At 40.7% G+C, this 26,516-nt stretch overlaps 2 protein-coding genes across 2 annotated transcripts; both read right to left on the reverse strand.

The window, feature by feature from the left end:
* Nucleotides 1-22,161: 22,161 nt before the first annotated feature.
* Nucleotides 22,162-23,647, reverse strand: LOC148828602 (heat shock transcription factor, Y-linked-like). The gene is made up of 2 exons (XM_088925483.1): nt 23,075-23,647; nt 22,162-22,881 (listed from the first exon to the last, which is right to left on the reverse strand). The coding sequence occupies exons 1-2, from the start codon at nt 23,645-23,647 to the stop codon at nt 22,162-22,164; spliced, it is 1,293 nt and encodes a 430-aa protein (XP_088781609.1).
* A 742-nt stretch (nt 23,648-24,389) lies between these two features.
* On the reverse strand, nt 24,390-25,940 carry LOC148828603 (protein EOLA1). The gene is made up of 2 exons (XM_088925484.1): nt 25,300-25,940; nt 24,390-25,156 (listed from the first exon to the last, which is right to left on the reverse strand). The coding sequence occupies exons 1-2, from the start codon at nt 25,556-25,558 to the stop codon at nt 24,927-24,929; spliced, it is 489 nt and encodes a 162-aa protein (XP_088781610.1). The 5' UTR covers nt 25,559-25,940; the 3' UTR covers nt 24,390-24,926.
* Nucleotides 25,941-26,516: the final 576 nt, after the last annotated feature.

Genomic DNA, 26,516 nt, shown 5'->3' on the forward strand with positions numbered 1-26,516 from the left:
ACAGTGTAGTTTAAATGCTCTGAAAGAGCCTACAATGTGTTTCTCACATTATGAAATGCTTGGAGGTTAGCTAGATTACTTGCAAGTGTGGACATTGCATCTGTCATCCCTGCCAGACGAATTTACTGTTCCTGTCACTTCTTAAATGAAAGTATATATTTCATTTAGGCTGGAATTCTCCCACCTTCAAGAAGTACAGTATATTAGTCCTATTCTGTCAGCGTCCTGTTAAAAATAACGATCAATGCCTTTGCTGCATCTGAAAAATTGAATCTTACACATTTGAATTCTGGGAGACAATTAAGACACAAACACACACACACACACACACACACATAAACACACACAAACACACACAAACACACACACACACAAAAAAAAAGGCTGGTTTTCCCTGTGGTTCTGACCGGTGTCTGGCACGGATCTGGGTGGGTTTCTGTTTAGAGTAATAAGCTAGAGCTTGTGTGTTCTCTCTGCATGTGTGAGTTTCTTCTTGGTGCTCTGGTTTCCTCCCACAGTCCAAAGACATACAGGCAAGTTAATTGGCTTCTGGGAATGTTTGTGTGTACCCTAAAACGGACTGGTATCCCATCCAGGGATTACCTTGCCTTGCTCCCGTTGCTTGCTGGGATAGGCTCTGGCTCCCCTGTTACCCTGAATTGGATAAAGCCGTTAGAAAATGAATGTCTGGAAGATGGAACTCAATCATACTAATTGGGATCGCTTGTTCAGCCTGAAAATCAATGCATACCCAGGCACAAATGGGGTGTCACAGCTGGAAATAGTTTGAGAAACTTTAGCAATGTGAGCAGCTGTGAGTGTTTTCAAGCTGTTCGTGTAGGATCAACCGGACTGCAGCAAAGTCAGGCTGTGTCTCAATGCTTATAGCAGAGGAATGAATTCCCTTCATTAGAAAAAGGTCTGTGTATTCAAAGACCTTGCACAACTGCCCAACTTTTTCGCACCTCTGTCTGGGTGATGAATTTCTTGCATTAAACTTTGCAAGTCAGTGAAATTCAAAACAGGAGTGTGAGCCCTCTAAAAGCTTCCTGCTTTGAATTTCATTCAAAGAAATAACTTTTTTTTGCAAAACAGGCTTATGAAAAAGCTCTTTGCATTTTTGCTAGATGGTATTGCAATGACTGATTATATGACCCAAACTGTAGTTTCCAATTTCCTAATTTTCTGTCAGAAGGAATCCTTTGCTAATGCAAGTGTTACATGTTGCACTTAATGATTTTCTAAAGAAAGGAGGCATCCTATGGAATTTTGTAGTTAGTGTAGAGGAAAATGTAACCAAGATTTTGCCACGTACAATTTCATGCCTTTTCTCAAATCCTCCCAACGTCAAAGGCGATCAGCCAACTATGTCCCATCGGATAAATAGTGCTGTTCACAGCGGGCTAGAGACACACCCCTACATCAGCTTTATCAGAAAGATTACAGAGCTCAATTTGCCCTGTTCATTAACGTCATGCCTTAAATCTATGATCTGCAAGAAGATATCTTCCAAAATGCAGGAATATTACAAAGTTCATGGATTGCACAAACGGAGTGTTGATAAATCTTGCCTTTTGCACATTGGTGGTGGCGAAGGGGAGTCCCCATTACCCGTAAAACGCTTTGAGTGTAGTATCCAGAAAAGTGCTATATAAGTGTAAGCAATTATTATTATTACTGTGTAACTGGGAGGTAAGTACATATTGTACTCTTTTTGCCATGAAGTTGGAGTAGGCAGCTCAATTAGCATGTATTGGCTGCGGAGAAACAAGTAGAGGTTATTTCAACGCTGAGCAGTACAAAGTAAGCACACCTTCAGCCAGACACCTGAAGAAGGCTTGCCACCCAAATCGCTGTTTCTTTTTTCAGTTTTTCCACACGGCATTAACCTTCACTTGTTCCTCTTATGGGCGTGCACCGTTTCAATAGGCACACAGAATCGCATTGTGTTTCTTTGCAGCGAGGAGTTAACCCTGCTTCAGATTCGCATCAGGAAGTATAAAAAATGCCTCCTGGCCACCTTTTTTAGTAGCTGCGCAGTGTTCTGTGCCAAGCGCTGCTCATAGAATAACGAACAAAAACAGCAAGTGCTGACGGATGGACTTTCTTCTGCCATTTCTCCCCCTTGCGTGTTTTACACAACTGGCACACATCCTACCGACGGGTAATTAATTACTCCATTGTCTCCCCGATGGCTGCTTCTCATTGCACTTCCTGCTTAGATAACACAAAGACTCTTTGACAGCAAAAGCCCATTTCGGCGCCTTTTTTCTTTTCTTACAACAGGGAAAATGAGGGGGGAAAAAAAACTCACTCGGGAAGCAGGACTTGTACCTCAGGCAACTACTGTATGTTCAATTAGGCAAAGCCAAAGCTGGCTCTTACAGCAACACGAAATGTCATCTCCCAAATTTTTGTGCCGTATTGCAAGCGATCTCACGACCGGTTGCAGGTTATCCAGCCTTCAATGACGGAGGCTAGATGTCTCAAAAGCAGGATTGTGTTTTTTCTATAACCTGATCTGCAACCCAGACATCTTGAATAGTTCCACACACCACGACCCTCACTAATCAAGCACTGCTGCGCGCCTGGTGATTCTGACAAGAGTGTGATTAAGAAACGTGGCACAATATGTTAAATGAATGCAAGGGGAATTAAATGCTGTGCCGTGTAATACTTTACACGGCACAGATCCTTTCAAAGCTTAAGCACCACGTCAATTCAGAAGGACCACTCCCTATTCCCACACTTGAGAGCCACTTGACAAGTCCAAGCATTCTTAATTAGGCTTGCATGTGGAAATACAGCCCTTCACTTAAGCAGACATGGGGGAAGGCAACAGATCAGGCCTTGCAACCATATATACATGTAAGTGAAACAGAGCACTTAAAATGTTACATAACTTGCATACTGGTTCTTTTTGACATACATATACACCAGTAGTTTGTAAGCATGTAATAATTATTGAATTATTTTTGAGTTATATTAATTTACTATTGAGTTATATTGAGAGTGAAAGAATATCCAAACCCATGCACGCATGCTGTACCACTGTACAAATATACACACAACACATACATGGACTGTGTATACACATTTAACTTTTTCAGGTCTTTTCTTTGTCCTTGTTTAAAGCAGGACGCGTTATGGTCCGCTTTTCACTAAATAGCTTGTTGAGATGTTTCCCCGATTCGACCTTTGCCTTAGAAATGTTTACTGTTTTACCCAATGTTTTGGAATGAACCAAGTTTGGGTTTTCACTATGGGATAACCTACGTGGATATCTCTATTGGTTGGATCTCTTGACAGCTAATTTTGTAATCAAGGTGAATATTCTTGGAAGTCAACGAGGAGAATAAATAGAACTTTAAAAATAGAAAGTTGAAAAATCTTTTGTTTCAAAAAAGGAAGGCAGAAGTCTGAAAACAAATTCAGTCAGAGTTCCGATTTCTGGGTCTTCAGAGCCACTGGGGGTGTATTACATAGAACCTTTGTTGGAGCAAAACCCAGCATTCCAGACCTGGAGCAGTTTTTGGAAATGAGAGATTAGTAACTGGAACACTGCCAACAGAGTGCTTGTGTAATATCCAAACCTCTATGCAAAAAAAAGAATGCAGTACTTAAGTCTAATCTTTCAGGTAGTACTAAAAACAAAGAAATCTAAAAAAATAAATGCAAATTACCCCAAGGGTTTTAAATTAATCTGAGCTGCAACTTGAGTGTTAGGAAAAAAGCTTTGATTTTCCAAGAGAACATTAAAAAAATTAATTCAGTGCTGTTAATGCAAATTTCACATGCATGTTTCAAGACCATGATTTCACTACAGAAAGGGAGAAAGAGATATTAGAATTTTTAAAAACTGCTGGTCATTGTCAATTACATAAGGTGTACTGATGCACAGTGAAACTGCAACAATATAAATTTTGCAGGTCATTGGTCACATCCATCAATTTTCTAACCATTCTGTCAGGTACAGAGTTGCAGGGGAGCCAGAGCAACAGGCACAAGACAGAATACACCTTGAACAGAGTGACAGTCCATCACAGGGCATACAGACACATGCACACACTCACACCAGGGCCAATTTTCTCAAATCCAATTAACTTACCAGTATGTCTTTGGAATGTGGGAGGAAACCAACGCACCCAGAGAGAACCCACGTGAATACGGGGAGAACATCCAACTTTCACACTGATAGCACCATGGTCTGGAATTGAACCTGGGACCCCAGCACTGTGACACAGCAATGCTATTTTCACTGTCATTGGGCACATGTATAATACAATTTTTATTTCTTAAGTAATGTTTTACAGCGATCACTTCCAGGAAATTGTTCATGCACCCAGGGAAGTCGTATTAACTCCGTAACATTCTCTTTTTAACAATGTGTCATATTAAAAGCTGATCATGATTCTCTGGTCTGTACTTTTGTTCCCATTTTCCCTTGTTTTGCAAGTCATGTTTAAAACGTCTGAGTGAATCCATTAGACCTGAGTGTTGTGCTCATTTTGTGCATCAGTATATTCATTTCCTTGAGCATGCTCATCATCAAAACATTAACATTTGAAGTGCAATCGGTTTTTTTTCTCCATTACTATTTTAAACCAAGGCAAAGGCACAATCAGAAAAGCTACAAAAGACTACCTCTTACACAAAAGAAATCCCTCCAGTGAAAACCTACTTAAAGGGCAAACAATCTTCTTGAAAAGCAGTCTTAATTACACTGTGAGCATTAGAAATAGTGTCGGTAATGGTTTTCTTCAGTTACTTTAACAAACACATAATCCTACAAGGACACAGACAGGGTGCACTGCCCAGGAGTACGCTGTGTCCTAACAAATGCTCATCAATCTCATGCACTGTACAATTGTGTGACATGACAACAGAGAAGGTTATTATTCTCCAGGAGATGCTAGAAGCTCCTGCACAACGTCACGGGTAGATTATAGATAAGGGTTACATGGCATCCCAGAGCTAAGAGCACAGGTAAGAAACACATTGTGCCATCCACCTGCCCTGAGGAAAGCAATAAATTCTACTAGTAAATTCTAAAAAAAGAGAATATGTATTCCGTGAGGAAAAGAAAATATCCTGTACAGTATACTATATGTACTGTAACTGAAAAAGAAAAATAAGTCTACATGTTGTATGCAAGTTTCAAGTGATCAAAAACCATTTTCTATTTCAAGACATTTTTAGAAGAAAGCCCCCACCTTCAGTTGTTTAGAAAGAAATATAACTACAGTCTAATAAACTTGGTGCTGGCTGTATACACTACTAATAAGAAATATGAAAACTACTTATCCTACTCTAAATATTATACTGTGTATAGTATATATTGGTCCTCTCTTCAGGCTTGGTGTGGCTAGGCTTCTGGATGATTCTCAGAGACTTCAGAAAATGAGAATATTAAAGAGACAAGCAGAGATGGGAATGGCTCTCATTCTCTCTCCTTTTAATATTATTATTATTATTATTATTTCCTTACACTTATATAGCGCTTTTCTGGACACTCCACTCAAAGCGCTTTACAGGTAATGGGGACTCCCCTCCACCACCACCAATGTGCAGCCCCACCTGGATGATGCAACGGCAGCCATAGTGCACCAGAATGCTCACCACACATCAGGTATCAGTGGCGAGGAGAACAGAGTGATGATGCCAGTTCATATATGGGGATAATTAGGAAGCCATGATTGGTAAGGGCCAATGGGAAATTTGGCCAGGACACCAGGGTTACACCCCTACTCTTTTGGAGAAATGCCCTGGGATTTTTAATGACCACAGAAGTCAGGACCCCGGTTTAACGTCTCATCCGAAGGACGGCATCTTTTTACAGTATACAGTAGCATCCCTGTCAGTATACTGGGACATTAGGACCCACACTAGACCGCAGAGTGAACACCCACTGCTGGCCCCACTAACACCTCTTCCAGCACCAACCTTAGTTTTTCCCAGGAGGCCTCCCATCCAGGTACTGACCAGGCTCACATCTGCTTTGCTTCAGTGGGTTGCCAGTTGTGAGCTGCAGGGTGATATGGCTGCTGGCCTTTGCCCGATATGGCTTTTGCCTTTGGGTATCCTCTATTGGTCTCAAGTACAGCAGTGTGGCCCCAAGTCCAGCAGATTTTGGGTATTGTAGGCCCTTTTAAAATCATGATCTTAATAACGATGCAAGATATGGTTAAAGTTCCATTGGTCTGATGAGGCCTTAACCTCTGAAATCTTTTCCTCAGATCTGAAGCTGCTGCTGTACTATGGCCCTCAATGGCCAGGGCTGTGGAGCCAGGCTCCCTCCCTTCTTGTGAGAGTGAAAGAAGCTTCATTTGTATTGCAGCAAACATCTGCGTGTGCTTGCCTTCTCCGAGTAGGGGATTGGTGCGTTTCTTCAATTTCATTCTAAAAGCTTAAAAGCCCTCTCCTCCTGCCTGCTGTCACATTTGTCTGACGTCCTCATACCCAGTGACAAGCCGGGGGCCAGACTGTTTAATACCAACAGATCTGTCCACATCTGGTTCCTGTTGGGCAGTTGATTCTGTGATCCTGGTATTTTTCATCATGTTTATTACTTTCATACGCCTGAATCAAAGCCAGAACTCACTGCATTAAGTTAAGAGTTAGTTAAGAGTTAGGGTTAGCCGTATCTGGACCAGTGCAGGTGAGAAGGCCAGAGTGAGTGACCAAAATGATGTATAATTTTTATTACCTTGTTAATCAAATACATATTGCTGTACTGACGTATGTTCAGAGAAAAGCACCACGACACATTCCTGGGCTTAAAGGAATGTCCCCACTCTGACAGACTTAAAGAACTGAAGCTTTTCATTCTCAAACAGAGAAAGCTAAGAGGGCACCAGATCCAGGTTTTCAAAATCCCCCAAGTCACTCAGAAGTCACTGTATTGGACTTTTTCCACAATCATCAGCAAAACATGAACCAGTGGGCACAATTGGAACCTGGTTGGGAGTGTATTTAAAACAAGAACAGGAGGCAATTCTTTACCCAAATGGTTGTGGGTGTATGGAACAAACTACCCAACCATGTTGTTGAAGCTGATTCTTTGACTTCCTTCAAGAAACGACTGGATGAGATCATTAGAACTACTAACTAACCAATGGGTCGAATGGCCAGGACTTTGTAACTTTTCTTATAAGAGAACAAGTGAGAGATAACAGCACTAACACAGGAAAAGTGCGAGAAAGGTTTGCTTTAAAAGTCAAGGTGTGGTGGGAAATGCTGATCGTGCCCCTGTCTTTTGTGTTTTTGTTCCAATTTCAGTTTTTAAATTGAATTTGAATATAGTATTACCACACCTGTTTTAAATAGATCTTAATCAGCAAAGCAGAGTTGCTTTTGTTGTTACTAGTTGGTTGTTTTTGAACATGATAAAACATCTCATCTAGTTTTTTTGCCCAGAGAGTGTTGGTCACCTGAACTGAAATAAAAATCAGTATAGTTCTCATATTTTCCTCTTTATTTAATGGACAGGATCCAGGCCGGTGTTCTCCTAGACGAATCAATAATAGACAGTCATTCCCTGAGGCGAAACCGAACATTAGCAAAACAAGGAGGAGCCAGGCGAGTTAGGGTTTTTTTGGGGGCTTTCTACAGTTTTTTTTTAACTGCGGCTTTTGTGTCATATTTGAAGTCTGAAAAACAAAGGATGCAAAGTGTTATTGACATCTCAGCATAACTACAAGGGTTTACTGGAGAAAATCCCTAGTCACCTCAGCAATATAATTTGCAGGTTGGGTAGGTTTTCACACCAAAGAGGATCTCCCTGCCTAAAAAGAAAGCGGACAGTTGCTATAAAGTACACACACACAATCCTCCTTCTTCTCAATGATGAGCATTAGGGTTATAAACATGTTTGATTCTCTGTTGCCCACTACAGCTTTCAGTGATCCACCTCTTTTTTCCCCCCCTTTTACAGTTTGGTCTTATTAGCAGGAGAGTAGTTCTCCAAAAGCATCATGTCTGGTGCCTTCTGGATTAAAGCTGAGAGCTACAAATGTTCTGGTGCACTTAGCCCATAATCAATAGGCAGTCTGGAGAGTTACATACACAGGACAAAGGGACTAGTCTGGGTTACTGTGCTCCATTCCCCTCTGGGCTTGGCCTTTATCAGGGCAAGACTGTGCTTTTGTGTTGCCTTTCATCCCCCTTTGGATACCCAGTCAGCATGTTCCGAGAAGCTGATTCCTCAAAGTACGTTCAGTGCTGGAGGCTCACTTTTTAACCATTAAAAGGGCCTGAACTCTAGTTCAGAAAGGTACTGAAGGGGGCATTTCTGCCCTAATGCACAAGCTTGCTCTGCTTTTCAGTAAGTGTAAACATTGCAATCTGGGTAGAGGATATTTAAAGAAGTAATTTAGGGCTTATAAAGGAGTCAAGGTCATTCAAACGTTTCACAGTTAGGCATGAAAGAGCAATGATTCAAAATAGCACTAAAAACATGTAATCAATATTTGAAAGACAAACTTTTTTCTAAGTCCATACTTGCAATACTTTTTGTGCTCAATGTATCAGCTTAGACTTCTCAAAGCAATTTTTTTTATATTTCATGTCAACACTGCCCCTGAAAGGGAGATATGGGGTCCATGAATCATACGATTTAAAAAGGTAATGAAATATTCTTTCACAATGATCTCCTCTATAACTCTTTACACTCAGTCTTTATTAGCCACCAAGCACTGCGTATGCTTTTTATTAATCACCATGTGCTTTACTATGCAATCAGAATCATTTTATTTGTGCAAGGAATTTGATCTGGTATCTTGGTGTAAAAATAAAGAAGCAATAAATAATACATGGACACTTTACACACTTGCACAGGTCCACAATTATAAACAGTCAGAATTCTGTATTCACATGTTCTGGTTAAGCAGAGTGACAGCTATGGGGACTAAACGATTCAAACCCATCATCCTGCTTAATTGATCACTTCACTAATCACCAGCATATTCACTCCGTCCCAATACATGCCACCCTAACACTCAGCTTCAACTCCAGTCTTCATACATCGTATCACTATGCCAGCCAATCCTGTTTGGCCAGGGACACCTCCACATCTTCATTCAATCACTTGCACCCCTGACGCAACAGGAGTCAGTTTGTTGGTCTCTCCCACTCTCAGATCACCCAAATCCCTGCTGATGGTATGGCTCAGGGAGTATTCAGAATGTAATCAGTTCCTCAGCATCACACTTCAACCCCATTTGATCTAGGCAAGCCCACCAGTCCAGCTTAAGATGTATTTTTTCAACCATCCCTTACTCACTGAGTCCCACAGGCCTGTTAACTAGTCCAATCTGATGCTAATAAGACCATTCCTCTAGAGCTCTCACTCTCCCTCCTTCAGCCTGAAGCCCTTTACCTCCTAGCTATTCTAATAAGCCTCTTTGTTAGCCCAGAGGACTGGCTAGTTCCACACAGAGCCTGGCTGTCCTGACTGCTCCTTTCCCTTACATGGAATTTCACATCCTTGGAGTGCTAATTACTCAGTCAGACCAGGTGTCCCTCGTTCTACAGGTTTTTCCAATAAATTAACTGGTGGCTCTCCCTCAAAGCCTACACGTTAGGATTGTTTAAATCCTTCTTTTCGCATGGGAATGTCAAGAAAAATGCCAGTACTTTCCAGCAACATGTTAATAAGAAGAAGAAGAAGAAAAAAAAGAAGAAGAATTGTTCACACTTATATAGCGCTTTTCTGGACACTCCACTCAAAGCACTTTACAGGTAATGGGGATCCCCTCCACTACCACCAATGTGCAGCATCCACCTGGATGATGCGACAGCAGCCATAGTGCGCCAGAACGCTCACCACACATCAGCTATTAATGGGGAGGAGAGCAGAGTAATGTTCTTGTGGCACAATGCAAATTTTCTTTTACCCAACTATTGCTGCTTCAGGTAAACATAATTCATATGGAGTACAATGACCACTGTTTTAATCATTGGCGATGCACTCTCAGATACACACCTGAACATGCCCAAAAAGGCATCGGACTCTCAAGGGTGCAGATGCCCCACCATAATTTATTGCAAAACGTCTACCACAGCACATTTTTTCCCACCAGATATTCTCAGTTCTCTTTTTTGTTCTTACAGGTGACAAAAAAAAAGACTTATATGGAAGAACAGCACTTGTTTACAGAGCACACACACTAAAAGTGAGAAAAGTCAGATGTCTGTCAGGTGTTCATTGGAAAAGGTTCTTAAATGCAGGCCCTGCATTTGAGAGCCTTTTCAAAATTAAAAGCAGATGCATCTTGCTCTGAAAGTGAGGTGAAATGTCTCGACAGATATATTAATCCTCCATAACACTGCAGAATGTGCTGCATAAGCTGGAAAGCAAATTATACGGCAATAATGAAGGAGCCGAGGGACCAGTTTTGTAGAACCGTATGTCAGGCAGTTAATAATAAAGCAGGCTGCCAGACATAATCGGGTTTAAACTGACAAAAGCAATATTTGCTTGGTCAGTCGCTGATGGCCTCTTGATTCTTAGATTCTCTTTTTAAAAAGAAGCATTTCAGACCTGTTTTTTTTTTTGTTGGCCGTTTTTCATTTTCTGTTCTAGGAGCAGAAAAGGACAAGACCAGTTAGATAAACATGACTGGGATCTGTAGCGCTGTGAAGCTTTGCAAATACATATACATATGTAAAATAATTTGAAGGTCTGGTCCTAAGGCAGAACTACAGTGTCCATGAAATACAGCAGAAATCAATCAGACTGAAGGTGCTGTAATGCTTATTTCTCCTCCCATGGTTCAGTGCGGTAGACATGCAGATGTGATCTTCCCAGAAGCAGTTCTGCCTGTGGGCCATTACAAATGACATACACATTTCTTAAGTGAATATTTTTAATCAAAACTTAATTTATGCTGACATTTAGCATATTTCACCCACAAGAGTGCTCAGTCTGGGCATTCAAGGTTTGATTAAAAAGATTCACATTTGTAATTTAACAAAATGGGACATGACTGGAAGGAAGTGAATAGTTTTGCAAAGCACTTTAAACTACCAATCAAAAAAATGAACCACCACTTAGGTGTCTAAGTCTAAGCAATATGTAATTGGAAATTGGAATGTTCAAAATACTGAAAATGAATATATTTGCTGTATTTTATGTTAGACACCATTATATTATTTTTGTAGCTATTGTAAATTTGAATAGAGATGTGCCCTTCTTTGCACTGCAATTGTTTAGGTACTGCACTACAGTCCTGTACAGATAGAGTCACTGTCCAGTCCCAAAGGCTAACTTTCGGTTTCTCTCCACTGCCCTGACTCTGCCCAGCTTGTTTTTCAACTTTATGAAAAAACAGCTCTGCTAGACAGCTGCCATTGTACTCACAGATACAGCGGTCTCTGACGGCAGAGCCTCAGCTGGTGAGATATGCCAGGCTATCTGGGGCAAGGGCAAGGAACACGAGAGGACAAAACTGAATAGAACTCTTCTGCCCTTAGATGCACTGCCCTTGTCTCCATGCTGTCTTCACAGCTTATTACAGCTTGCTGCAGAGCCAAATGTAAGAGACTTTCAGTATTCATTAAACACTCCGTATTTGTTAACCTCAAAGTCCCTCTTGTTTCATTACATGATATATTGTCATCATAATTTGATTTATTTCAGCATGATGTCTGATTAACAATATATATTTTTATGTATTCAAGTTTGCAAATGCATCAGAACATTTCTAGATTTTGTTTTTTATTGACCATTGCAGACATAAATGTATGACGATCATAGGTTGTTTTTTCCATCCAAACTCACAAGAACACAAGAAATTCATTGAAAGCTAAAAAACAGCTATGCCATTCAGTCTCTTTAATGCTAATGTTTAGTATTCCAGCCTTTGGCATCAGTAACAGCTTGGGATCTTTTTTGGCATTGTGGCTGTGCACTTTCTCAGAAAGCCTTGCTGAAATCTCATTGTCTTGAAGTTTTAATTAGAAGTCTTTTTAGAAGCATATACCATTTGTGAATATCCGTTCCCTGTCGCTACATTAAAAAAAGCTATGTGCATGACATATTAAAACCCTTATTAAAAACAGAGGAGCTATAATTTGCCTGGTTTTATAATGTCTCAGTAGCCTGTAGTTTGGATATGCTCGACATTCCAAGCTGCAGGAAGGATGAGCGCAGTGCTCTGTGGTGTACACATATACCACAGAATGCATGATTCTCAGCATTGAGTGAGCAGGTGTCTCTTCTTGGGCTCATCTTTGCTGACACAAGGAGTGCCTTTGCCTCTAGCGCTTCAAGCACAAATGCTGCTCACTAATGAAGCTCCTTCACAGGGGGCACACAGAGAAAACTGCAGCCCCCCTGTGGCTAGGGAAGTATGGCACGCTTTGATAAGGAACAGGAAATCATTTGATTCACTAATCCATTCACAGGACCTCAAATCACAAAGAAGAGAAGCATGAGGACCGGCATGCACGTACAGTTGCTTTTCTGCAAATCTCTTTTCTTTTTCCAGATTGTCCTCTCCAGTCCTCTGTTAATATTGTATCTGTGCCCCTGGGTGGACTATAGAAAGGGATTATGGCTGATGGAAAACAGCCTGTCGGAATCATAACACACAACATGGCTTCAAGCCCAACCATTCAGGTTCATATCATGTTCTGACCCGGAGTTCCCAAAAACTGCTTCCAATCCGCACTGAAACTGGTTATAGGTAATCCAGCACTTGTATTTAGCTGGGTTCCCGACAAACTTCTCTGGAGCAGTGATCAGTGGGCATGCAGCTGCAGCAGCATGGACCGGTACAGTGACGGTCGGTGGAGGGGGGAATCGCCGGGGATGGAGCAGACACGGAGAATTGAGAAACGTGGCCTATGAGTTGTTGCATGGAGGCTTGGAGTTGGGTGAGCGCCTGTGCATGTTGTTGGAGGACCGAAAAAAATAGGTTGGTTGTCCGTGGGGTCCATTGTGCAGGCTCTGTATTATGTTACAAACTATGTCGATAAACGAGCTGGACCCTATGTGGCACGTGTTAGAATCTTGGAAAGCAAACTAGTCCAAGAAGCGTAATCCAAAAGGGCAGAATCCAAAGCTCGAAGGGAGAGGTCTAAATCTGGGATAATCGTTCAAGGTAAAGCACGCGGTGAGAGTTAACCAAGCAAGCAGCTACCTGACAAGCCAGTGACTCAAATACCGAGAGAGGAAGTGTGGGAACTAGGAGTTTAAATAGTGGAGGAAAGGGAGGTGATTGGAAAATGAGGTAACGAGTGCAATTAATGTGGACAGGTGCCGTACGTGGTCGTAATGGGATCCAGCATCTCAAACTGCAGGGGTAGAATTGTGAACAACTGTTATGTTGTTTATCTGGGAATCTTTAGTGCAGAAAGATGGCGCCACTGTGAGACAGAGTTCACCTACCCTTTTATAACAGCTAGTGTTGAAAAGAAGGGAGTTGATCGGATGGATGCTTTCAAAACCAAAATGTAATTATTTCTACTTGAAAGGCTTCCTTCCAAGCTGCTGTAGGCTGTCAAAGGTGAGAGACTATTTCTTAGGTAATCAGATTCCTCCTGTTTGACAATATATTTTTTATCCATACCTAGTTGATATTATTAATACTGTACATTCTCAGACGATACATCAGGAAAATAATAGTACTTAGCATATTGGAAACCAGGAGGTGGGGGAGGGATCTTTCAGGCAATATCTTTAGTAAAAGCCAGCTGACTTCTCAGTCGAACAGTAGCAGCATTTTCAAAATGTCTTTTAAATGCTAAGAATTTATCTGATACATTTCAGCAGACAAACTGCCAACAGTCTGCTACATACAGCAGGTTCACTTTTACTAAATGCTAAATTACTATTACTAAATGTTAAATGCTATTACTGCATTTAAATAGAAAATAAAATATTTCCACAAATATGAGAGAGGTACCTTACCCAGAATTCAGCCTAAGTCCCTTCAGGGTCAGCTACTGTAGCTGCCTGACAGATTTCTGCTTGTCACAGAACTGTCCACCAGTGTCTGTAGTGCTGAAACTATTTATTTAGAGTACTCTCACAGCGCAGGTAAGAGAGCTGAGGACAGGCTCCACTAAAAAGGGAGATTTTGGACCATTTTGCAGTCAGACAGACACAGTCATGGAGACTCAGAGGCAAGCAAATATTTACATTCGTGGCTAGAAGACAAGACACAGAAAGTACACAGGGGCAGAAGGAGAGATTAAGACGCCGTGTTAAAATAAGCTTCCTCTAGACAACACAGAACGGTTCAGTATTCCCAGAGCACGGTCTGTGGTCTTCACATCAGACCTCTGAATAAGCAGCAGCTGCTAGTCCAGCTTCACATGCAAGGACCCAGTGTAACCTACATAATACAGTGCCTCCTAATTTTTGTGTATGGTGCTGTGTCATATTCATATCACGTGTATGTCAGAGTGGTTCACTTTAATGTAGCAGGGCTACTGCTGTATGTGTATAACTATTACAGTGACCACAAGCTTCAGAATCCATGTAATTTGATAGTTTCAGGCTCATGCCTTGCATCGTGTCTGCTCTCCTGTCTCCTCCTCATGACTAGCTTCACATCTTATACCCCAGTTTTCTTATAGTCTGCAGCCCTTTGACTCCAAGACTGAGAATAATAATTTATGATGTCTGTAGTTTACAGTGTCCTCACTCCTGGCATTAACTTTAAAAGTACATCCAAAGTATAAGTAAGACATCCAAAGCACCTGGGAGATTTTCACACACAGGTAGCTGCTAATTAAAAGCTTTAATTGGCAATGTCGATGATGTCTGTCATGTACAGGAAAGTGCTAATTGCTTGCTAAGGTTTATTTTCCCTATTTTGCTAAATGGAAAAATATCAATCACTGTGATTTACACTTACACTACTAAACCTGCGATTTTGCACTCTAGGAATAGAGCAAATCTAGAGCAAATTAGCATGCAGGCCCATTTTGAGTGCATATTGAAGTTCAATTTGCCTGTTAGCACAATTTAATTTGTATAGGGTATTATGTACAGAAGACTTAAATACATTTTGTCGAAAACTTGTTAATGTTTGTACTTAATGAGGCACCGTACTTGGAGCAGCTCTTTACAAAGTCAGCACGCAGGTATATATTGTTAGAAAGAAAAGTTGAAGGGGTATAGGGCCAGTATTCAGCATGTTCCTTAAATGTTTAATAAAGTTTCTTTAAATACTGCAATTGTGTCTGAAGTCCATCACCCAAGCAGCACAGCACATTTCAAAATAATGTCATGGCTATTATTATTATTATTTTATGATTATGTAGAGCTTAGTAGGTATTTCCTTTTTTTCCAAAAAACTTTTGAAATAAAATGAATCTGGGATATTTAATATTTAATTCAAAATCACTATGATAGCAGTTACAGGAATCACTGTCCAGCATGATTAATAAACAGCCAGACAACCAGGTTTTCCAAAGCTTTGCTCCAGTCTCGTTTCTCCCCCTCTCAGGGGACGTCAGTATTGTATTAATTAAAGCTGTGGAGGGTACAAGACTTTTCCAGAAGTTTCTGTTCTCCTTTAGAATTTTGGGATAAGACAGGTTGCAGTTTCTTTTTTCCACACTGCATATTTTCATTAAAAGTTAATTCCAGCTTTTGTATAAAATGTAAACCTGTCTCCCACCGTTGTATGAAGTAAAGTATATTAAAGATTACATTTCTGGGGTAAGCTCAAGACATATGTCATTTCCTCTTATATTCCCTTATCTGACTCCCTAACACACTGGTTAAGATGAGTTTGTAAAAGGCATGAGTAATGCAGTTTTGGGAAAAAAATGTATTTTGTTTTTTCATAAATCTTTAAGGATTACATTATGCAAAAATGGTATCTAAAGAATTAAAGAGGCTTTTGCCAAACAATACAAGAGGTCCGTACACTGCAGCTAACCTGTAATAAAATTTAAGATGAATTCTTTTTCATTTTTATTTTGCCATTCTGCATTCTATCAGACCCCTATTCTTATTTCATTGATTTAATTAATTTAAAGCACTGTTGATTTAAAGTGGCATTAACCTGGATCAAGGTACAGAAGAGCAACACTTGGTCATATTAATCACTTAATCATTATTCATTAATCACGTGAAAGACAGGGGTTTTCTATCATTGTGCATTTCATCTGGGGCTTAGCCAGAACCTGTATTGCTCATGTTCATGTATTGCTCATTGCTCATGTTCAAAAGTGTCCTACAAAAGTAAAATATTTTTAAAATACTTATTAGTATTACAACATAGATATTAGTATTGTTGTTAAATAGAAACACTCCACAATATAAACCTTTATGTGAAATATGTGCCTGTCACAACCCCTTCGATTGTTACCTGACCCCGATCTTAAGGTTGAATAATTGTGGTAGTATCACGAAACATAATAACAATGAAAAGACTAAAAGATTTGCAGTAAGAACAAGTCTTAAGAGACCAAGACAATTCTATTCTGACAGCTGTAATGCCCTTTCTCAAACTGCAAAACCCATTTTCAGGCATGCAATATACTACATACTGTATTTGAGCCATCTACAAGCACAACCGCAGCTCTGTTGATTGAAGGTTTAAGCAATAATGTGACTAAGGGATTATTATTAATGCCTGTGTCTGCACTGTATAATGGATTGCACTGCTATGCCTTGTCCTCAGAGGCCCTGTTCTTGCAAATACAGGCTTGATCCAAAGCAATGACTTTTTCTACAGAGTAATGTTCAGTCGTTCTTTTCTGACAAAATTACGACAGATAAATATAACATTTAATAACTATGAAATACACATAAATCTATATGTACAGCCTTTAAGATCAAGAATGTCAACACTCAAATTAGCTGTGAGAGTAGACATTCTTTTCTTTCATGTATGACTGTTTATTTTATGAGGCTGAACACAATTTCAGGTGTGTGTAATCAGGAAGGTAAGGTAAGTTTCCACGCTGTATAGTATTCTCTCTGCAGCCATGCTGCACCAGCAACCCCACTACACAGCAAAACGGGAAAAGCAGTGAGCCTTTACTTCACAAATTTAAAAAATGATGGTGGAATCTGGTCAGGACACTGGGGTTTAACCTCTACTTTTATGAACAGAGCCAAGGGAAATTTAATAACCAAGGGAATCAAAACCTACACTCAAGGAGTCTAATCCCAAAGACAGCACCCCCAAAAAACACAATGTACTCTTTCAAGGCACTGAGGAACTGGGTCAGGAATTTTGATCAAGGGAAAACAGCGCCACCTCCTGGTCCACCAGCACTATGTTCAGCAGCAGCCTGGTTTTCCTTGCAGATCTCCTGTCCCAGTACTGACCAGGCCCAGCCTTGATCGGGATCTAAGAAGCTAAGAGCGGTAGACAAGTAGATACCTTAGGGATGTCGGTACTTTGTAAAAATGGGAAACATCAGTGGCTAAATTCTATGAATTGTTAGTTATATTTACAATGCATGCAGCGAAAGACTAAATAAACCATATGAATTAAATATTGAACACTGGATAAATTAACACTGAATTTAATATTCAGAACCAACTGTTTAACATTATGAGAGTTTGCTGCTGCATCGTACATTTCCAATTAGCACAGAAGAAATGAAAATTTAACATTTCCTCCAATACGCTGCATATAGCTCCTCCTGGATAAACTACCAACAGCAAAATAATCAAGACAGACTGAATATCCTTATCTTCACTGTACCCCCTGCTTCTGTGCTCTTTCCCTTAGGGAGGTTTGTGTATCTGGCTCTGTAGGCCTATGAAAATTCTGGTACCATCAAAAGAGACACACTCAGAAAAGTATCATTCACATTAACACATATATGAAATTATTAAAAAAGTTATTAAATGTAATAAAACTAGCACACTTCCAGGATATTGAAAAATATCCATCCATCTATCCATTTTCTAACTGCTGCATCTAATTCAGTATTGCTGGAGCCTATCCAACAACAATGGATACATGGTGAGAATATTGAAAAATGCATCTCCTTCATTTTCTGAAAGGAATCTAACATAATATACTAAATATGAGATTCCTGAGGTTCTCTCTGTGTGGAGTTTGTATGTTCATATGGGTTTCTGGGTCTCTGGTTTCCTCAAAAGTTTCCTAAAGACATGCTGGTAGGTTAAATGGCTTCTGGGAAAATTGGCCTTAGTGTCAGCATGTGTGTCTGTGGTTGTGTGCGTGTTCTGTGATGGACTGGCATCCCTCCCAGGAGGTGTCCTGCCTTGCTTGCTGGGATAGGCTCTGGCTAACCCATGACCCTGTATTAGAAGTTAAAAAATGGTGGGATGCGTGGAGGACAGAATTCTCCATTATCATTAAGACCCATTATTTTTAGTACACCTCCCTCCGAAAACATGACCAGTTCTTCTCTTTCTCGGGTTAAGATTTTAAGATCAGATTCACATATCACCCAATTCATATTCTAGATTCCATATTGCTATTCAGAGGATACACTCTAGCCACCACCTCAGCATTTTAAAATCATGTTTTAGTAAGAAAGCCAGGAATAAAATATGCATGTCACATAGATTTTAATGAGTAACAAAACTAATCTGTGGATTACAGCACTTTCCCTCTATGCTGATGAAAGTGATGTGATGTCCTGAAGCTACATGTGATGAGACAGCAAAGAATACAGAATCTGCTGTAAGTATGATTAAAAGAATAACTCCAACAGATATCCAAGTAATGCAAGATAAAACGAGGAAATACATACTTTAGAAACTAATATCTGAGGAAGCAGCAGAAGGAAAATGGTATAAGGGAGAAATACTTTGATGTGGGCTTACCAGGTAAGTAATTGGTATCATTCTCCATGTAAAAACATGTCCCGAAATTATCCTTTGTGACCAATGTTGATATACAAAAGAAACAAAGTCATAGAAGAACTGATGCCAAATAATTCTGCGACGTGTTTCTGGCTACAAATGGCATACGTCAGTAAACAAAAAGACTTAAATAATGTTAACTTTTAAAACTGTGCTCAAGGTAGGGCTTCACTGTTTACATGTATGTCTAAATAACACATTTAATTTATAACTGTTACAATAGTATTGGTATACATGTAATACTATGAAGAAATAATAACAATACACAGATAAAACCAAATAAATCTCGTAAGCAAGTGATATTGGTTCAAAAACTTTTTTTCTGTTCTGGTGCCTCTCAATATGAAAGATGCATCTTTAAGAAAGCTTTAAAAATGTGCACAGCTCCAGATTCTCTGAAGGATTTGGAAAAATACCACACTTGAGGATTTGCACACAAGAAGGCTCTATCACCCCATATGTGTGGAGCCTGGTCTTCAACAATGTAAAAAGCCCTGAATCAGCCAATCTCAAGTTAAGAGATAGACTATACTCATGCAATATATCCTTCAGGTTACCTGGGGACAGAGCATTCAGTGCTTTATAACTGAACAGGAGAATCCATTGCAAATCCCCTCTGAATGTCACAGGGAGCCACTGCTGTTTACACAGCATAGAACTAAAATGCTGACACGGAGTACTTGTAGTTTGCACATAAACTGCTCAGTTCTGGAAATACTGAAGCATGTTTCACAGTACTGTAAAAGGGACCCTGGTACAGTACATAAGTCAGGACAGTAGTCTTATCTTGGTGAAATAAAGATATGTACCTTATTTCAGAATGAGGCAGGAAGAAAAACCTTCATTCTGATTTCACTCAAGTTGATGCTGATTTCTTTTCTTTCATGTTTCCTGCAGTAATCCTACAGGGATGGACATTCATGGTCCTGGAGAGCCAAAATACAGTAAGAGGTCTGCATCACCCTTAAAGTATTTGTTTCTAAACACTTGGAAAAATATTGCTAGGATTTGTCAAGTTAAGTTGGACAAATATAAATAGAAAAGTAGTGTAGAAAGCACTGGAAGTGAATATACAAACTATATACTACTCAAGGATCACAGCTGTCTGTTCCTGATTGAATTGAGCCAATTAACACACTAATTGATCAAACACTCATGTGTTCCAAGTCTTTACAAATTGATTATTTTACAGTGTCCTTTCGTGGACTCTCCATGACCCCAGTTTTAATTACTCTAAAAAAACAGAAATGTTTTCCTGACATCTTAAATGGAACACGCAACATGACATTACTGATGAGAAACGCAGTCAGGAATGCGCCGTTATTCCGTTAGCAGTGCAGGTCAGCCGATCAATTAAACACTTTCCTGAAGAGATTCAATCACAGAGATTACCTGGATCTTTTTGTTCATTTACACGTGGCTTCACGTTTCATTAAAAAAAGAAGTGGTATCGTTACATTTTGGCAGAAGGTGATTAGCAAAATAAAATGTATCCCCTTATTAGACTATCAAACAGGCAAATCTCGGAAATGTCGTTTGAAAAACGGCAGCCTTGCTGTGTTTTTTCTGGCTGAGTAAAGCTGGTGTAAAATGTGTTTAATTATATTTCTCCCTTTATTGCAAATTCAATGTTCTCTGATTATTAATGGCATACTTTAACGTAAATTATGCAGTATTGATTGCCCTGTCAAGCACAGCACACTCCAGTAAAGAGCATGAGGCATCATAGTGACCTCTTACCAATAATAATTTTCTTAGGAAAACAGAGGGAGAGTGGAGATCTAAAATAAAACGGAGGGTTGATACTGTACCTTTCATCAAAACGGGCCCATTTATTAGCCAGTTCAGCTGAGTTTTGCACGTTTAAATAAACTCATGAACTAAATAATGTCTGATGCACTGTAGTTCATAATGTAAGTGAAGGAAAAAGGCAAAACCGAATGCGAAATAAAACTTGATCAAATCAATACAACACTGGGCTGTATTTAAAAAAAAACATTCCCACCAGGCGATGCTATATTTTTTCCTGTCTCGATTAAATCGTGGATTCAGAATATTTGCAGAATCAGCTGCTAATATTATACCTCAGTATAGGTTTATAACTCAGCAGGCAGTTTTGGTTCTTGAACTGATTTGAATTTCTAGGAATTGATTGTTTTAAATAAAATCTGCGGCAAAGCCCAGCATGCTTTATAATCCTTGGTGAGGTAAGAGCTCCAGGGATCGCTCATGAAACAGAAAGCACCCTAAAAAGTGTCACCGGCTTCACTCCCTTCTTATTTTATTACTCGTTATCCATAGACACCGAGCTTTTATTTCGTGAAACATAAAAAATCGAATTACTTTTTGTTGTCGTCACGCGTTACACCCCAGATTAACATCTTTATTTCCCTAAACGGGAAAGTGTGTGGCAAAATTATTTTAAAGCCTGATTTTTTCAACACAGTTCGCTGAAAGATTAAGGTTCAACGAGTTGATACATCTGGCACAATTAAAAAAAAAAACGTTTCTAAAGCCCACTGTATCGGTGACAAGCCTCCATGTGATTAACAGCGATTGAGGAAGAGATCTACAGTGAGCCACTTGCTGGTCTAATTGGGTTTCACCTCTGCCTTCACCCGATGTTAAATAAGGAAAAAAACCTAAGTTATTGCTCCTGCTACTGGCCCTTCTTTACATAAAGAGTAAGTGAGAAAGTTTCGTCGAAACATTTTAATATTCAAAAATCTATTTTTTTTCTAAAGCAGAAATGCATGTTGTAGTTTAATTCTGAAGCTCGGTATAATAATATATGCGATATATGTAAATTGCTACCTGCATTGCATTTAACCATGTTTTAGTTCACGTAATAACATTCACACCTATGAAAAGACATCACACAAACGGGCATCGCAGCATCTAAAGCAATCGTGATTCCCTCGGACAATAAACTTATCATTCCGTTTCTATGGTTACAGCTGTCAAAGCCACGATGGTGCCTATTGTGACTTTTCATATCACTGGGAAAGCCATTTGGAGACAAATTCTAATTTCCAGTGAAGGCCTGGAGACTCATTTATACAGCAGGACATTTACTGACATTACTACTCTGAGCGCAATACAGGTACCTCACTCAAACATACCAACCCCACTTCAGTCCCAGGTGTGACCCTGCGGTCTTGAATAGTAACAATAAACGCCTCAGTCCCATAACTGAATATACGTAACGTCTATATCGAAAAAAAAGCCGTTTTGAATTATTTTAAAGGTGAATTATAAAAGGAAATAATGAAACGGGAATTTAAATGAAGAGCTTTTATTATCAATCTGGAAAGGTTTATATAGAGTGAGCATCTCGCTGGGGTCCTTCACTGGGCCGGCCGGGAGGCAGGAGTACCGTCGGGGTTTCGGGCGCAGTTGCAGCTGGCGCAGTGGTGGTGCGGAGGCGTGGGGGCCCGCGGCGTGCAGGACCGTGCGGACATGGAGAAGGCAGAGGCAGCCGCCATCATGGGCATCGAGAACCACGGGTTGCAAAGGGGCAGCCAGCTGGCCAGGTAGGCCTGCGCTATCGCGATATCCGGGTAGGCCGGTGGGAACGAAGGGAAGGGCGTCAGCTGGCCGAAGCCGGAGGCTGGGACGGGGGGCATCCAGTGATAAATCGAGGCGGTCGTGGCTGGTGCGCTGCTGGGCTCTAGGGGCAAACTGTCAGCGCGGACAGGCTGGCCAACCGGCAGGGACGAGGACTGGGGCAGCTGAAGGGCTCTGCTACCAACAGCTTTGGCTAATTGCGCATCTCCACTGACCGCCGTTTTGGGAGCGCTGTTGGATCCCTGACTTGCGGAAAGTGCAGGGGGTGGACAGGGCACCCCGACAGTGACCCCTTTGTTTTCCGGTGGCTTTTCGGCGCTTGTGGTCGCCCCCTCTTTCGGGCCTGCCGACGTTGCTCCTGTCGATTGCCCTGCTGCGTTGGCGTCCGCGTCCTCGCCGAAACTAACCGACAGCGCATTTTTAATTCCGATTCGCCGCTTCATTCTTGTGAGGAGGTCTGGGAACCCTCTTCGGAAATTAGGGTTGTAGTAAAACTGAAACTGAAATAAAAAACAATCCGAATTAAGACGTGCGCAGGTAAGTGAATACAAGAAATAAAAGACTATAATGGGCAATTAACTTGTTAAGGTTCGCAAGTCTCTACACCAAAAGTTGAACTTTGCAATACTTTTACGCGATTACGTTTGATCATCAAATAGCTGGAGAGCATAACACAGCCTCCAGCTACTTTACCTTCGACAGCATCACTGCCTCCTTCTCCTGAGCCAGGAAATCTGCCAGGGAAGCCGACCTGTGAGGGTCGAGACGAACTTTGGTGAAGCCGTAGAGGTTAAGCTGACGGATAAAACTTTTAACGCAGTCGGTTTCGAAGATCCGTTGGCAGCCTTTCCTTTCCAAAACCTCCGTTTTAAACAGCTCCTCGTCGAGGACCACGTAGTTTCCATCCTGGTCCCACTTGATGGATTTAAATCGGTCGCTGTCGACGATCTGCCACAGTTTGCGGGGGAAAGGGAGGGCGGCCAGCTGGCCTCGCTCCTCGCACGGCTCCAGCCGCGGCTTCTTCAGCACGGATTCGTGGGTCAGCAGCTGCAGAGCGTTCTCTTCCAGCACCGACCGCATCAGCTCCAGGTCGCCAGCCCCCGACTGGTCGCAAATGGGCGCCACGCATTGGAAGACCGGTGGCTTAGTAGCTTTTCCGTTATTTGAATCTTTCTCGGTCCTAACCGAAGAAGTGCTGGGTGTCAATTTAGATAAGCCCGAATCGACCTCCATTCTGTTATCTTCAAGTTTTATGCTTGCTGCCATGTTAAATATAACATCTCCAGAAACAGATGGGGTTCCCGGCCTTAGCCAGACTGAAATGAAGTTAAAAGTTGACCAGATAATATGTTTATTTTTTACCAGACATCACAAAGAAATGATCCAGGCGTAAGGTTAGGTCATAATGCTGACGTCACAATAGTAAAAGCGTCATCAGTTGACAAATGCAAACGCATAGTAGTAAAATATGCTATTGTAAGAACATAAATATAAAAAAAAACAACTTTTAATTGGAGAATTTATCTTAATTTTAATCTCACTGGTACCGTCTTTAAAATGCTGAGAATAATAAAGAGTTAAATTGGAAACACCAGACAGTTGCAAACACAATAAAAGCTAATACCAGTTATAAACACGAATTAAAAGTCTTATTTTCTGGAGTCATCTTTTGCATTTCAGGTAAAAAAACAAAATTAAGAAAAAAAGCTCACCACACACGCTTAGAAAAGTGACATTTTACGAAAGCTTTCATAAAAAAGGTTCGATGTGTAACGGTAAATCTGTCAACATGCTGAAAATTGCAAATGCAAAGATGAGAAGGCATTAGAAAACTACTTTATACGAAGACAATATATGTGACACAAGCACAAGCCCAGATGGGAGCAGGCACAAACACTGGATAAGGCAGTTCAGGCTGGTGTTCCATGCAGGGCCTGACAATAACCAACACCAGACACTAGAGGACTACCGGCCTATTACCTTTTTAATCAGATGCATTAAAATTAAAGACTGAAACATGGTGTTTTTTTATTTATTCAGTAACATCTGTAGAAGAAACATAAAGCCCGAAAATCTTGAAATTGATGTATATACTTTACAAGAATTATCATGCTGACTGGCACATTTTTTCCTAAAAAAACAAAGCACAAACACTCAAAAGAATCCTTTCTGGTTGTCCTGGAAAAACAAGTATGAACACCTATTTTGTGTATGGGTTTTGTGTGCATGATATGTCAGTAACTGTACCACAGATCTGCAGTGTTCTGTAGTGAATTAAGCCTAGATCCTGCTGCAAAACAAAAAATCCCGAGATGAAAATTCTGAGTTTATTTAAAACTTACACTGGCACAAAGAAAAATCAGAAAGACTATGCTGCCAACATCTCACTGACTTTTAAAAAAATAATAATAATAAGTTTGTCCTGACCCTGGCTTCCCCAGGCAAGAAATACATTGAGCCACCACCCAGTTAAACACAAAATCCTGACAGCAGACTCCGGTGCATCCTGAAAATATTTTAAAAATGATGTGAGGAAGCAGAGGGTCTAATGCCCAGGAGTGGGAGGGGCAGGGATTAGACGGATTGGGATTTCTACTGTCCACAGATCCTTGTGTCCCCGTGAGAACAGCGGCTCCTTCAGCCAGCGAGGGCTGGACAGCACTGTCAGATATTTCCCCTGCAGGCCGGGCAGCACGGCTCTCCTCTGGAGGTCCTGCAGGTCGTCAGTGGCCAGGCTCTCCGGACACTGCCAGGTCTCGCCTACATCCACCAGGCCTTGACAGAGACAAGACGTTACACACAGACACCACTCATTGGGAAAGGCAAGATTCACTGCAACTTACTGATTTCAGCCTGGTTTTCTTTGGCTTTGATAGGAAAACGTTCGTGATTTATCATTTTCGGGAGTAAAATCATACCTGCTATAACTCCTCGCCCAAATCTTTCACCAGCGTCAAGAAGTTCCTCCACTTGAGCCGGACTTATGCTCAGAGCGTCCGTTAGTAATTCTCTCCACTCGGACCCTTCCCAATCCCTCTGGGCAATGTGAATAGCCAGTGTGCAGTTTTTCAGTTCAGACAGCAGGGGTCTCCACCGTGTCTCAATCGTTTTAATTCCGTTCAGTATGAAGCCTGCGTAGGGCTGTCTAAAAGACAAGCAGTTGACTTGCATCGTCATCTTCAACCGGCTAATTTAAAGCTCTTATGTCGTCATCAAAAACGTACTTTTCCATTTTAGTTCACGCCAGGAATACGATTTGGAAATTGTTTTTTTAATTATTTACACGTATCTCTCATTTAAAAAAAAGTTAAATATTCTAAATCGAACGATAAAGCCTTTACAAAAACAAAAGTCTTAATCCAGCCACATATTGTTCCTTTATTATGTCGACAATCGCTTGTTCCAAACGTTTTTGTGGCAAACAGACTTTTAAGTTTTACTTTACAAACCATACACCCGCAACTCGGAAAGCAAAAGGAAAATGCAGCAAACCCAGCACCGTAGAATTCATAAAATTGTGTAAGGTTATCGCTAGTATAACGCAGAGGATTCAAGATGGTATTCAAGCATAGGTTAAGTATAAACTTGTGCCTGTATCGCCCTCGTGTGGGTGAAAGAGAGATTGATATATTTGTGAAATTTACGAGACGTGATGTATTAGAATACCGCTGTTGGATGGCATTTGAAGACGATACTATTATTAGAAATGAAAGAAATGAAGTTTGAAATCCTACACTGAAATGCGTATAAAATATTTTATCTTATAAAGAATCGCAGTGGAGTTAATTTCCTCCCAAAGGTAATTGCTTTTATAATACACTTAGCCTATCTCGGCAAGCAATGGGCACAAGGCAGGGTACACCCTGGCTGGGACACCTTTCCCTCACAGGACAACCACACAAATAGAGAATGGCTCAGCCAAGGGCCAATTTTCCCAGATGTCAGGTAAGGAAATGAACCTGGAGGAAGTCCACGTAAACACAGGGAGAACATACAGTACGTCTCCACACAGTGTAGTACCACAGGTCCAGAATTGAACCCAGGGCCCCAGTCCTGCGAGGCAGCAATGCTAGACACTGCTCCACCTTGTGACCCGTAATGCACTTTTCATTCTAAAGAAACTTTACATGTAATA

The sequence above is a fragment of the Atractosteus spatula genome, chromosome 9, assembly GCF_055471065.1.
Source record: "Atractosteus spatula isolate fAtrSpa1 chromosome 9, fAtrSpa1.hap1, whole genome shotgun sequence".
Lineage (NCBI taxonomy): Eukaryota > Metazoa > Chordata > Actinopteri > Semionotiformes > Lepisosteidae > Atractosteus > Atractosteus spatula.